Consider the following 11,214-nt stretch of genomic DNA (forward strand, 5'->3'; position numbering starts at 1 on the left):
TATATACTTGACATTGCTTCTCGGGTTGTTCTCAGCGAGTCGATGATACCTGTCGCGGTTCTTCCTTTTGGTCGGTGTTCCAGGTGGATGTACGTTCTTTTCAGCTATGTATATATGTTTATATAACCTATGAACATTACAAGCAACTTACATTGCTCGTGATTCGAAAGAGAAAGATCGTCATTAGACTTTTGATAGGGTCATGTCTTTATCTGTTTTGCCCATTTATGCCCATTTACCCTGTACCCACAGTGTTTTGTTTGGACGCGCCTCTCTTTTTCACCTCATCCCGTCCCGCTGTCTTTGTTGTTTTTGTTTTTCTCTTTTCCATCTTCCACCTTTCAATCTCAATAATCTATATAACACGAGTAAAACATCATCAATCATCATTAAAACTACATCAGTAAGTCACCAGCAAGCTCATCCATCAATCACAATGTCATCTAACAACGTCCTTCAACAGTCCAAGGGTGAGTAATGCAATCCCGTCTTCTACCAAGGTGAGGTGCTTGGATAGCTATAGCTGATCGAGTGTGTATAAATATGATAGTCCAACCCACCGCCGCCCCTACTCAACCTCATCCACCCTCTTTCCTCCAGAAGAAAGGTCTCTTGGGAGGAGCAGGACGAGGAGGTCCAGCGTGAGCCAGCTATTCCACTCTCACAAGGGGAGATAGCTAATGACATGATTGGTCATGCGGGTATGCAGCTCGATAGTCTCCCCTACTGATAATGTCCTTTCCCCATGTTCTGCTAAATTGAGCGGAGCTAAACAGAGACATTTCCAAAAGTGAGTTTAGACCTTCGATCTTCCAATATTCCCATCATCAACCAATGGGTCTTACCGCTGTGTAGAGGACGTATGCTGATACTTTCAATCCAGAGGGAAACCCGTCTTATTAGCTTCCCAGCTCTCTCAACTCGCTTCGTCAGGATCCAACTCCAGTGTCAAGTCTGATGCCAAGATCGATTTCTAGAGTGACCCTTCCAACCATCCAAATCGGTCTCGTACCCGATATTATGGTCAACCATCACTAGCATCCTATCTATTTACTTCTCCCACGTTCACACCAGCATTTCTCGGCATCCGCTCCATACTCTCCTGTCATCTTCGAAATATCGTTCCGCATACATGACTGGTACCATTTCTCATAATTAGTCAAACTACTTGACATTTGTACTATTCATTCGCATTATTTGGATATGCACACTACCTTATGTATTGATTCTTGTTCATTCTTCCACACTGCCGACCCACCATCTGACCAAGTCATGAACTCTATGAATCTAACAATCTACTGATCTAGTGATGTATCAACCCCACAACGGACCTTCCGGCACTTCTTATTTGTATTTAATGGGCCTTAACATCAGGCCAGAATCGCTGCTCGTACCATAGAATAGTCTTAAAGGCCTATACAGTCACATGGCGCATTAGTATAACTTGCATTGCTGAGGGCACGAGAGCTCTCGGGTGAAACGAGTCAAAGAACAACTCATTCTCAGAAGACGCCCAAAAACTCACCTTCTCAACCCTCTCCGCAAGCTCACTGCCGAGTTCAATATCAAACTTGTTCATAGCGTTTTCGCACCTCTCCACAAACTCTGTAAATTCGGGTGTCGTCCAGTTATCGCAGAATTTGATAAGGGCTTTTTGAGTTTCGTTGGATGAAGGGTTGGATTGGATGTGGGTTTTGGCGTAGATCCAGGCGGAGTTGTATATCTGCGGTACAATTCAGTATTCACTTATTAGCTTATGAATCAGAGCAGGTGAATGAGTTTTGTCCACATGCCAGTCAAAGGAAGATGAGTGATGGGTTTGATGAGATTCTTTTTTAATTCAATTCAAATGAACGATATCGTCCATAGTCCACAAATATCCTTTTGAGATGTATTCTCCAACTATCCCAGCTCCATTCTCCACTCATTCAACGATAGACAAATAAAACCTAACCCACCTTCTCACTAGCCCAAAGACAAATCATCCCCTCCTCAATTCCCCCCAACGCCCCAATAACCTGGAGATAATCAATATACCCTCTGGTAATCGGACTATACTCCCCCAACAACCCGTACTTGTCAGTATCCCTCTCGCGAGGTTGTTCGTCAAATACGTTCAAACCGTGTTCGGTAGCTACGGAGAGGAACCAGTCCGTCTCTCTTAGGAGATTGGTGGCGCTCCATCCTAAGATGGGGACGAGGTCGGACGCGGGGAAAGGGCGGATATGGGTTTGGGAGGGGGAGAGGGAGAGTTTGGAGAGGAGGGAGGCGGTGTACTGCGTTGTGGGGTTAGCATGGTACGTTCAAGGCGGGGAAATGGGTTCAGCCGTATGGAGTGGTTGCCTTATGGTATTTGTTTACATTTCGAAATGAATACGAAGACTCGTCGTACTGCCTTGTGTATCGTGGTATCGTAGGACGCAGGAACATGTCTAGAAGGAGATATAGACCCACCTTGATACCTCCCTCATAAGCAAACAAGTAATCCTGCTTCAACCATTCCTTCAACACCTCGCTGTCGATACTACCCTCTCCGGATTGTTTGAGGAACTCATGTTGAGTGGCCAGCTTGAAATCGTCGGCCTGTTGAGTCGGGTGAAAAGCATGAGATTAGAATACTGCCATCCTCCTCCCCTCCAACGAGTCGAGTACCTGGGAGAGGGGGTAACTCACATATTTCTCGAGCAGGTAATCCGTGAATTTCTGATTCTGGTTCGTCATTTCGTAGTTGACTTTGTGCAGAGTGTATTTGATTTGAGAATCAGGAAGAGAAAAGATGGGCTTGCATAGTACACTTTATATACCGCTCTCAATACCTCTGTAGTCCCCAAATACTCGTACTCGTACATGCAAGATCTCGCTCATCGGATATTTACCCTTAATCTAACTTAACTTATCCGCATTCCGTTATCAGATCTCTTAGCATAAAGATCGGACCGATAATTTCACCCGCAGGCTGTCGAGGCAGATGTATATATCCGTCCGTGATACTCGATGCCTAAAATATGCACGACGGCAGAGCCGTGGATCGCAGAGCCTTGGACCGCAGACCCGGATGGAACCAGGGTATCATGTCCATCTTACTCTAGTCTGTCAACGCCCTTCCCACAGCGAGTGTGCGGTATCTGCGCCAGAAGTTCACTCGCCAGTCCGTACGTTATACTATGCACAATTATGCGATTTATCCAATGTGTATCTACAGTCATCACGCATAAGTGTCTGGTGATGCCGAACCGTTGCCAGCACACAGAATGAATGAAGAAACGTGCGGTGTGGAGTCATGATAAGTCCAGCTACCAAACTCCATCATGTTTTTCCTGTATATCAACTCAATGTATGGTGATCCGGAACACCCTTCTGTGAATACTCGTGCAGTCCTTAGCAGAACCTTACGGAGCTGCGATTTTCCGCCCAGAAACTTCGAGACGGTTCATTTGCAAAGAATCAAGGATCGCTCAAGCGATTGAATGAAGAGATCAATCAACTTCACCGAATCACACCGTCTCCTCGATCTTGCCCAACTTTGGGGGACTGTACGAATAGTAGATGGCCACCTTGCTATACACTGGATACACTGGTATGGGATCACAGCTTTGTGTGTTCACTACCGACTTGCACATATATCAAATGGGCACACTCATAAATGCGAAACTGGATAATCTGCCTTCGGTGGATTCACTGCCATCTGCACTGTAGCGATGAAGGCGGGTGTTACTATAGTATGCGACATAGATGAAAGATTGAGTACGAAGCTTGTTGCAGCTTGGTCCTTCAATGATCAGTAACCGTACACGATCCGTGGTGAATTCTGGTGTTGTTCAGTTCAACGCTTCGTACATCAGATGGCAGGATCAGTCACAAACACACCACAAACATTTCCTTCCTTCTGACTGCTTGCCTGCAGCTGTTGACCATCGCGGTATAAAGGGTCAAATGCATCACATCCCAATCAAGTCGACATAACAGATCTATCTAGATGTAGAACCGTTTACTTCTTCTTGGGGGCTTTGTTGGTGATGTCCTCGACCTTTAATCCTATGAGACGGGAACAACCTGATAGTCAGCATCCATTCCCACTCATAAACGATATCCCGCTACCTCGTTCCTCCTTCTGTCTTCAATGTCACTATACGAGGTATCTTTTCCATTCTCCGCTATCCCCATTCCCCGCAAGGACATAAAACCAAACTCACCAGGAGGAAGAGATTGCTTCAACTTCTCGGCCTTCTCAGCATCGTCAAGCACCAAGGTGTAGAGGTATCTGGAACATCTAATCTTGAATTTGGTTACGTGGGTGGGGGCCTTCTTGGCGGCCTTGGTTTTGAGGGCGGCACCGGTAGGGGGTTTGATGGAGGTCTTCTTGATTCGGGCGACTGGGTAGAAGGACGAAATATGTGTTGGCGAAGGAAGGGGAAAACAGGGAGTGATAGATTGGATGATAGGTGTTGTATAATTCGATGTCAGAGTTAATTTGGATTTCGAGCAGAGGATGGATGAAAATAACATTCGTTAGCTACACGTCTACACGATCTCCTGTCAAGCAAAAATGACTAACGGGTAGCGTCCTTTCTTCGAGCGATCTCGAGGAACTTTTTGATGTCTTTGACTTGTTGGGGCTGTGGTGGATCATAAGCGGGTTAGCATTGTACTCCGTCATAGTTCCATTCGTTTCACACATAGCCAAGAAACCCTCCCCTGCTTGTCTTGATCTACACCTTCACATTCCGTCTTATCCGACCAAACGCATATAATTCCTCTCGATATGATAGCCATAATGCCTCTACTCCTGCGTCTTCCCAATCCTACTGCCTACATCCTCTTGAACTCTGTCCTTCCAACGTCGACTGATTTTCCCCTCATCTCTCCAACTCCATTGATCCCAGCTGATCCTGTCCAGTGTTCCCTTGCTTGTCACCTGAAATTGAGCTCAACTTACCATTTTGACCGTATATAATTGATGTCTGAGGAGCAGAAGATCAACTTGGAGACAACTTTTCACCTAACTTGAACGATGCAACTGCAGGGTAGGGTAGCGAGTATCGCATGCAGCAACCAGCAAGCAGAGTAGGAACGGTAAGCAGCAACCCAACAATTGTCTAATTCTCTCTCGCATGGTTAATGGAAATTTCACATAACGCCGATACCCATACCAAGGCGACCGGAGAAATAACTCCGGCTGAGTGGCACACCGTTGAAACAAAGAATCGTGAAAATCGGAGATAAGTATTTCACCACTATAGGGGACTTTTCATGCATTGTACGTTACATCCGATGGGACCATCTTACCATTGTACCATGCACCTCACCCAACCAGTGTTTCTCTCACCAATCCCCCACCTGACCATTCCCATTCATTTTTTCACACCTGCTCACCATCGTAATCTTATCTTCTTCATCCTTCAAGACCTTCTTCTTCTTTTACCTCAACCATCAACCAAAAAAGCATCATCAAAATGGTACGCTAGACTCCCTCCATCAACACAGGCATCACGTCTTGCAATACACTCCAGCAAATGATACGGTTACCTTTACGCCTGTACCAAGAAATGAAGGAATATCAATTGGATAGTTTTGACTGGATTAGGATGGAAGAGGGATGATCGGTGTCTGCTTTGTTCATCCCCCTCTATTCACTATCTACATTCCACTTCCGGATGGGTGTAATGGTGAATGGGGGAGATAAATGGACAGAGCGAAACCGCCTCTTTTTCGTTTTGAGATAGTTGGAATGAAACCGTATCGTCGAATGAACTTTCCCCTTTATGTCCCTGGCAAGAAAATGGGGAGAGTGATGATCTCGACAGCTATATAGCATGATCATCTCTCTATTCACCATTCCTCTTTCCTCTCGGGATGAGATTGTGGTGAAGAGAGTCGATCCTCTGCTATATATGCTATGCTGCTTTTCGATCCTCCATCCTATCCATATACATCATGGGTGATTCCAGATGTATATGGTTAGGTGGGTTTCCGGATCAAAAGACAAACCCCCTAGAGCTCCGACATGACGTGATGCCTATCAAGTAACACCAACCCAGAGCATCGCTGACGTCGTCTCAATGACCCCCTCTTGCCCCTAATAGCCTAAAGCTGCTAAAGGAAAATCCAAGCCCGCTTCCGCCCCTTACGGTACCAAGAAGGCCGCTAAGAAGGACCAAAACCCTCTTTTCGAGAAGAGGACCAAGACTTTCGGTATTGGTGGGTTTTCTTGAATCACTCTCATCCCACCTTGTCTTCTCCCATTTCATCCTCATATCACCACCTTGGGTCGTACATTCCAATGCTAATGTTCGTGCACTCGCAGGTGGTGACATCGCTCCCAAGAGAGACTTGACCCGATTCGTCAAATGGCCAGAGTACGTTAGACTCCAAAGACAAAAGGTCATCCTCAACCAGCGATTGAAGGTGAGTTGAGTCATCTGTACTTCATTCTCACCATGAGCCGTAGGTGAATCAATCGTACTGACTGTCTATTCTATTCGTTCAGGTCCCCCCCGCCATCGCCCAATTCTCTCAAACCCTTGACAAGAACACCGCCACCCAACTCTTCCAGCTCCTCAACAAGTACAAGCCTGAATCCAAGCAAGAGAAGAAGGCTCGATTGACCTCCGAGGCTGAATCCAAGGCTAAGGAAGGTGACAAGTCCACCACCAAGGACTCGAAGAAACCCGTCTTCGCCAAATACGGTCTCAACCACGTCATCGCCCTCGTCGAGGCCAAGAAGGCCCAACTCGTTGTCATTGCCGATGATGTTGACCCTATCGAATTGGTCGTCTTCCTCCCCGCCCTTTGCAGAAAGATGGGTGTCCCATACGTTATCGTTAAAGGAAAGGCCAGACTCGGTTTGATCACTGGAAAGAAGACTTCTTCTTCCGTTGCCATCACCGACGTTCGATCAGAGGACCAACAGGCCCTCGCTAACCTCGTTTCTGCCGCCAAGGCCAACTACCTCGACAAGGCTGAGGAGATCAGACGACACTGGGGTGGTGGTGTCCGAGGTAACAAGTCGTGAGTTTAGTGAACCTTCCCTTCCCCGATACTCTCAGTAGACGCTGATATATGTCGTTTGACGGTAACCAGCGTTGCCAAACTCAGAAAGAGAGCCAAGGCTGCCGGTCAAGATGCCAAGAAGATCGATGTCTCCCTTTAAGCGGGTTTGGTCGATTTTGGGTTCATTGGTGTCGTTGAACACGAGGATGAGGATGAGGTCTTAAATTAGGTTTATATACCTGTTTTTGACATGTATGATATGGCTATACGATATGAACACCAGTCTGGATGGTACGATTCTATATCATTGCACATTTTCACGTTGCAAGAGGAGCTCGTTCAATTCCTGACAACCTTTACTGTCAGTATTGAGGTTTCTCACTGCTGTGAATGAGGGAGATCTTTGATCGATTTGTGATTCCATGTAATATCGTCTACTGTCGTATCCTCTGCATGTGTTCTCCCGGCAACATCATGGGCCTGCCATTTGAATGCACATCTTCTCGATAATCACCGAGTAAGGCATCCCATGCATAGAGTAGATAGACCCGTAGAGTGAGTGCACAGGGGGGAGATTGACCAATCAATTCGCCACAAATAGTCAAATAATCGTACAATCGTATCATACTCACCACCAATCAACACAACGTGGCAACTGCACGAGCCATCGATCATCACTTATTTTGGGACTTTTTCAAAAACATCCATTTCAACTTCCCCAAAGATCATTCATTCACTGTAAATTGAGATAAGTATACTCATCACTGAACCTCTCGCTTCTCCACCTCAACACCTCTTGCTCCCTACAACCTCAAATACCAAATCAACAATGGCCGAATCATCCACCTCTACTTCCTCCCCTGTGCAACCCGAGGGAACATACAGCTTGGAACAGTTAAAAGAGCATAACACGCGAGAGAGTTTGTGGATGTTGTTGCATGATAAGGTTTATGATATCACTGCGTTCATGGATGAGGTGGGTTTGTGTCTCTTCTATCCTTATCATATGTTAGAAGAGGAAAACGAAGGGGAGAGATGGAAGAGAAAAGGTGTGGGAAACGATCGCATCGCGGACAGACATGATCATGAATCATCGTGGGATGTATAAATGGTTTGTGAGGGAACGTTAGTCTCCTGCAAGGGATGCAGATCAGTTTTGTGGGGCTGATAGGATACTGTAACTGGCTGAGAAGTGGCGGGGGTGTTCAGTAGCATCAAGAAGAAGAGGATATTGAATAAGGCTGATTCTTAACCTGTCAATCTATAGCATCCCGGTGGAGATGAAGTATTAATTGAAGAAGCTGGTGAGTGATCGTCCTCTGTTCCAGAATATCATGATCATCATCGTCTGGTACTGGATATCAATTCCGCCGATTTCGACCGTATGACCATGTTCATATACGTCCCACCCCAACCCACTGACCCAACCTGCCCTGGTACATGTATATCGCTGATACCTATCCTACCCCCGTCAGGCCGAGACGCTACCGAGGCTTTCGAGGATGTCGGACATTCAGATGAGGCTAGGGAGATGTTACCTAAGATGTTATTGGGTGACTTCTACGGCGAGGTGAGTTGTGTATAACTTGGAGGAGAGGATGTCCCCATGGAAGCAACTTGTCATTGGAGGCAAAGAAAGAAAAGCTGACTTGAGGCCATCCGTGTTGATAGAAAAAATCAAAGACTAAGAAATCCGTTTCGTCAACTGGTGGCTCAACTTCTTCCTCTGGGTGAGTAGTCTCTGCTCTATATCTACCATCACCCGGATCTACGATAACCTCATGCTGGATATTTTGTTCTGCTACGATGTGCCTGCTAACTCGTATGATCGGTTCAGCTTCCCTATCTGGGTCGTACCCGTCGCTTTGGTAGCTGCCTTCCTCGCTTGGAGGGTATTCTTAGCTTAAATGAAGAAGCGCCATAGTGATTACGGATTATTGGGTAGATAGACAAGGGATAGGAGTTGGGAATGGGGACGGTTGTTGAAGAGTGTAGAGTGTGAATAGATTGTTGATACACGTATGGCAAGGTGACAGTCAGGTATGAGACGATTCCGATATATAGATAGAATTTTAAGTCATCTGGGGTTTTGATTAAGTTATCGTTTCGTTGTTTATGCATTTCATCATGGATCGTACGTTGTGTTATGTGATGTACAGAGATGAAAATGTATATCATGGCACACGGCGTTATTGCCCTCTACTTATGCGATGGCAGTGAAAGTAAGACTATATCCCAAGACCTATTCCAAGACCCAAATGAAATCACTATCATTCATTCAAATCTTTGATCCCTCCCAAGTCCTAGCTCGACCCAATCACCGCTTCCCATCCCATCCATCTTCACCCCACGGTCCCCCCTTCCTTGCCCAAACCTTCTTCAAAACCTCCTCCTCACCCCCTATACCCCTCCCATCCAACCCATTATGTTCCAGCGCAAAGACCAGATCCAATATCGTCAAGACCTTATCATCCTCCACCTTCCTCTCTTCTTCTCCATCTTTCTCGCCAGCTTTTTCAACCAATATCATCCGTCGGGTTGGGTGGGAGATCGTATACTTCTGCTTCTTACTTGGTCGTTCCTTGTCTCTGTCTTTCTCGCCATCCGTCTGGGGTGTAGACGGTTCAGGTGTACCCATCCCCATTCCCTTCTCCTTGTCTTTCTCCTTATCTTTCTCTGTACTTATATTTGACAACTTTGACTTCTCCTTATCTAATTTCCTCTTCTTCCCCCCGCCCGTAGCCAGCGGACTAGATATACTAGGTACATTCCCAGTCATCCAACCGTACTTCTTTCCCATCCCCACTGATCGCATCGCAGTGGCATTCGCCATCTTATGCTGCACCTCGGCAGATACATCCCTAGGATTAATTTTCCCTTTTTTGGAACTACTTCCTCCCTTGGAGGTCGATTCTCTTATCGCTCCGAACATCGGTGTAGATCCACCACCGGATATGGGGGTAGAAAACGAAGATGAAGGAGAGGGTTTAGATATAGGCGTACTTGGTCCTCCTCCTCCCATGGATTCATCGGGATTAAGTGAGTTCGCGCGATCACGGATTTTTTGCAATTCTGCTTCCTTGGCCAGTCTGGTCATTCGCGATTTACGGAATTCTTGCTCTTCTTCTCGGTAGGTCCTGTTGACTGCGTCGAGAACTGCGTTGGGGTCGGTGGTTATTCTACTGGACCACAACGCTCTTCCTTCTTGCCTTCGCTTACTACTACCACCGTTCGTGTCTTGGTCCTGGTGTGAGGAGAATGGTGGGGTGTACAGATGAGATGATTGGGTACGATGTTGTTGGGCGCGTATGGCGGAGGATAAGAGTGATTTTATGCGTTGTTCGATTGTTGAGACGAGGTAGAGGGACGCTTCGGGGTCGATGGTCACGCCGTGGTCTTTTGCTATGACACAAGCAGTGTCAACAGAGTTTACTCTCAGAGGATAACAACAGTTGACACTTGGAAGTCACTCCATATACTCGTATGGGTCACGCAAATAGAGAGGAACATATCATTTGAGTGAGACGTCTACTCACCCACAGCGTCCACCTTCTCCTTCAACGCCACCTTACCTATCAGATCGGTCCTTTTCGCTCGTGAATTGAGGCCCGTTATGGAAGAGTTGGTGTTTATGGATTTGGTTACGTTTAGTCGACGGGCGGCATCTTCCTCGGCCTGGTGTGATGACAGAGATATCAGTAAACAACATAATTCTAAACAAAAGCTCCTCATAAGGGTGTGTATATACTGCTGCCTGAGTGCTCAAACGATACTGGTTCTCTATGTAGGAGGAGAACAACAAGGACATACCCGAAGATCAAATGTATCCCCTTTAGTCTTCTGCATCTTGTCTTCGGTCTCGTGCTCTTTTCGTGTCCTGGTTGAGCTGCTGTTGCCAGTGCTTCAGCGTAGTAGACCAGGGATCGCAGACAAGGATAGGCAATTTGATGATTGATGTATAGGTATATAGTAGAAGAAGCAGGATGTCAACTTGTTGTTCAGACGAGGGTTAACCTTGCCACTCAAGCATCATCAACCCAGGAACAAGCGTGTAAAGTCAGGCGCGCCACAGACCAAATCCCCTCGCTTTTCCAGTTTTAGGCATGCGGAGATCAAAGGGTATCGCGCCAACAACATGAGCAAGAACGCGAAGGGATGTTTTCATTTCTTCATCGTTTATTTCCATCTGTTACTCATACTCTTCCTCTTCTTCATATACAAGAT

General features: G+C 46.4%; 6 protein-coding genes across 6 annotated transcripts; 3 read left to right on the forward strand and 3 right to left on the reverse strand.

Annotated features, from left to right (window-relative positions):
* Nucleotides 1–436: 436 nt before the first annotated feature.
* On the forward strand, nucleotides 437–977 carry I302_101709 (uncharacterized protein; the record flags this gene model as incomplete). The annotated part of the gene is made up of 4 exons (XM_019187087.1): nucleotides 437–470; nucleotides 551–641; nucleotides 710–790; nucleotides 884–977. The coding sequence occupies 4 exons, from the start codon at nucleotides 437–439 to the stop codon at nucleotides 975–977; spliced, it is 300 nt and encodes a 99-aa protein (XP_019049965.1).
* Nucleotides 978–1,354: 377 nt separating this feature from the next.
* On the reverse strand, nucleotides 1,355–2,721 carry I302_101710 (uncharacterized protein; the record flags this gene model as incomplete). The annotated part of the gene is made up of 5 exons (XM_019187088.1): nucleotides 1,355–1,414; nucleotides 1,526–1,723; nucleotides 1,959–2,276; nucleotides 2,455–2,583; nucleotides 2,674–2,721. The coding sequence occupies 5 exons, from the start codon at nucleotides 2,719–2,721 to the stop codon at nucleotides 1,355–1,357; spliced, it is 753 nt and encodes a 250-aa protein (XP_019049966.1).
* Nucleotides 2,722–3,988: 1,267 nt separating this feature from the next.
* I302_101711 (60S ribosomal eL38 domain-containing protein) lies at nucleotides 3,989–4,939 on the reverse strand (the record flags this gene model as incomplete). Its single annotated transcript, XM_019187089.2, has 4 exons — nucleotides 3,989–4,035; nucleotides 4,194–4,373; nucleotides 4,556–4,616; nucleotides 4,937–4,939. The coding sequence occupies 4 exons, from the start codon at nucleotides 4,937–4,939 to the stop codon at nucleotides 3,989–3,991; spliced, it is 291 nt and encodes a 96-aa protein (XP_019049967.2).
* A 995-nt stretch (nucleotides 4,940–5,934) lies between these two features.
* On the forward strand, nucleotides 5,935–7,150 carry I302_101712 (60S ribosomal eL8 domain-containing protein; the record flags this gene model as incomplete). Its single annotated transcript, XM_019187090.1, has 5 exons — nucleotides 5,935–6,009; nucleotides 6,084–6,198; nucleotides 6,305–6,405; nucleotides 6,488–7,008; nucleotides 7,081–7,150. The coding sequence occupies 5 exons, from the start codon at nucleotides 5,935–5,937 to the stop codon at nucleotides 7,148–7,150; spliced, it is 882 nt and encodes a 293-aa protein (XP_019049968.1).
* A 669-nt stretch (nucleotides 7,151–7,819) lies between these two features.
* I302_101713 (uncharacterized protein) lies at nucleotides 7,820–8,897 on the forward strand (the record flags this gene model as incomplete). Its single annotated transcript, XM_019187091.1, has 5 exons — nucleotides 7,820–7,966; nucleotides 8,258–8,294; nucleotides 8,466–8,560; nucleotides 8,662–8,720; nucleotides 8,828–8,897. 5 exons carry the CDS (start codon nucleotides 7,820–7,822, stop codon nucleotides 8,895–8,897), a joined length of 408 nt encoding a protein of 135 aa, XP_019049969.1.
* Nucleotides 8,898–9,307: 410 nt separating this feature from the next.
* I302_101714 (uncharacterized protein) lies at nucleotides 9,308–10,836 on the reverse strand (the record flags this gene model as incomplete). Its single annotated transcript, XM_019187092.1, has 3 exons — nucleotides 9,308–10,392; nucleotides 10,527–10,665; nucleotides 10,801–10,836. The coding sequence occupies 3 exons, from the start codon at nucleotides 10,834–10,836 to the stop codon at nucleotides 9,308–9,310; spliced, it is 1,260 nt and encodes a 419-aa protein (XP_019049970.1).
* Nucleotides 10,837–11,214: the final 378 nt, after the last annotated feature.

Source organism: Kwoniella bestiolae, chromosome 1 (assembly GCF_000512585.2).
Source record: "Kwoniella bestiolae CBS 10118 chromosome 1, complete sequence".
Lineage (NCBI taxonomy): Eukaryota > Fungi > Basidiomycota > Tremellomycetes > Tremellales > Cryptococcaceae > Kwoniella > Kwoniella bestiolae.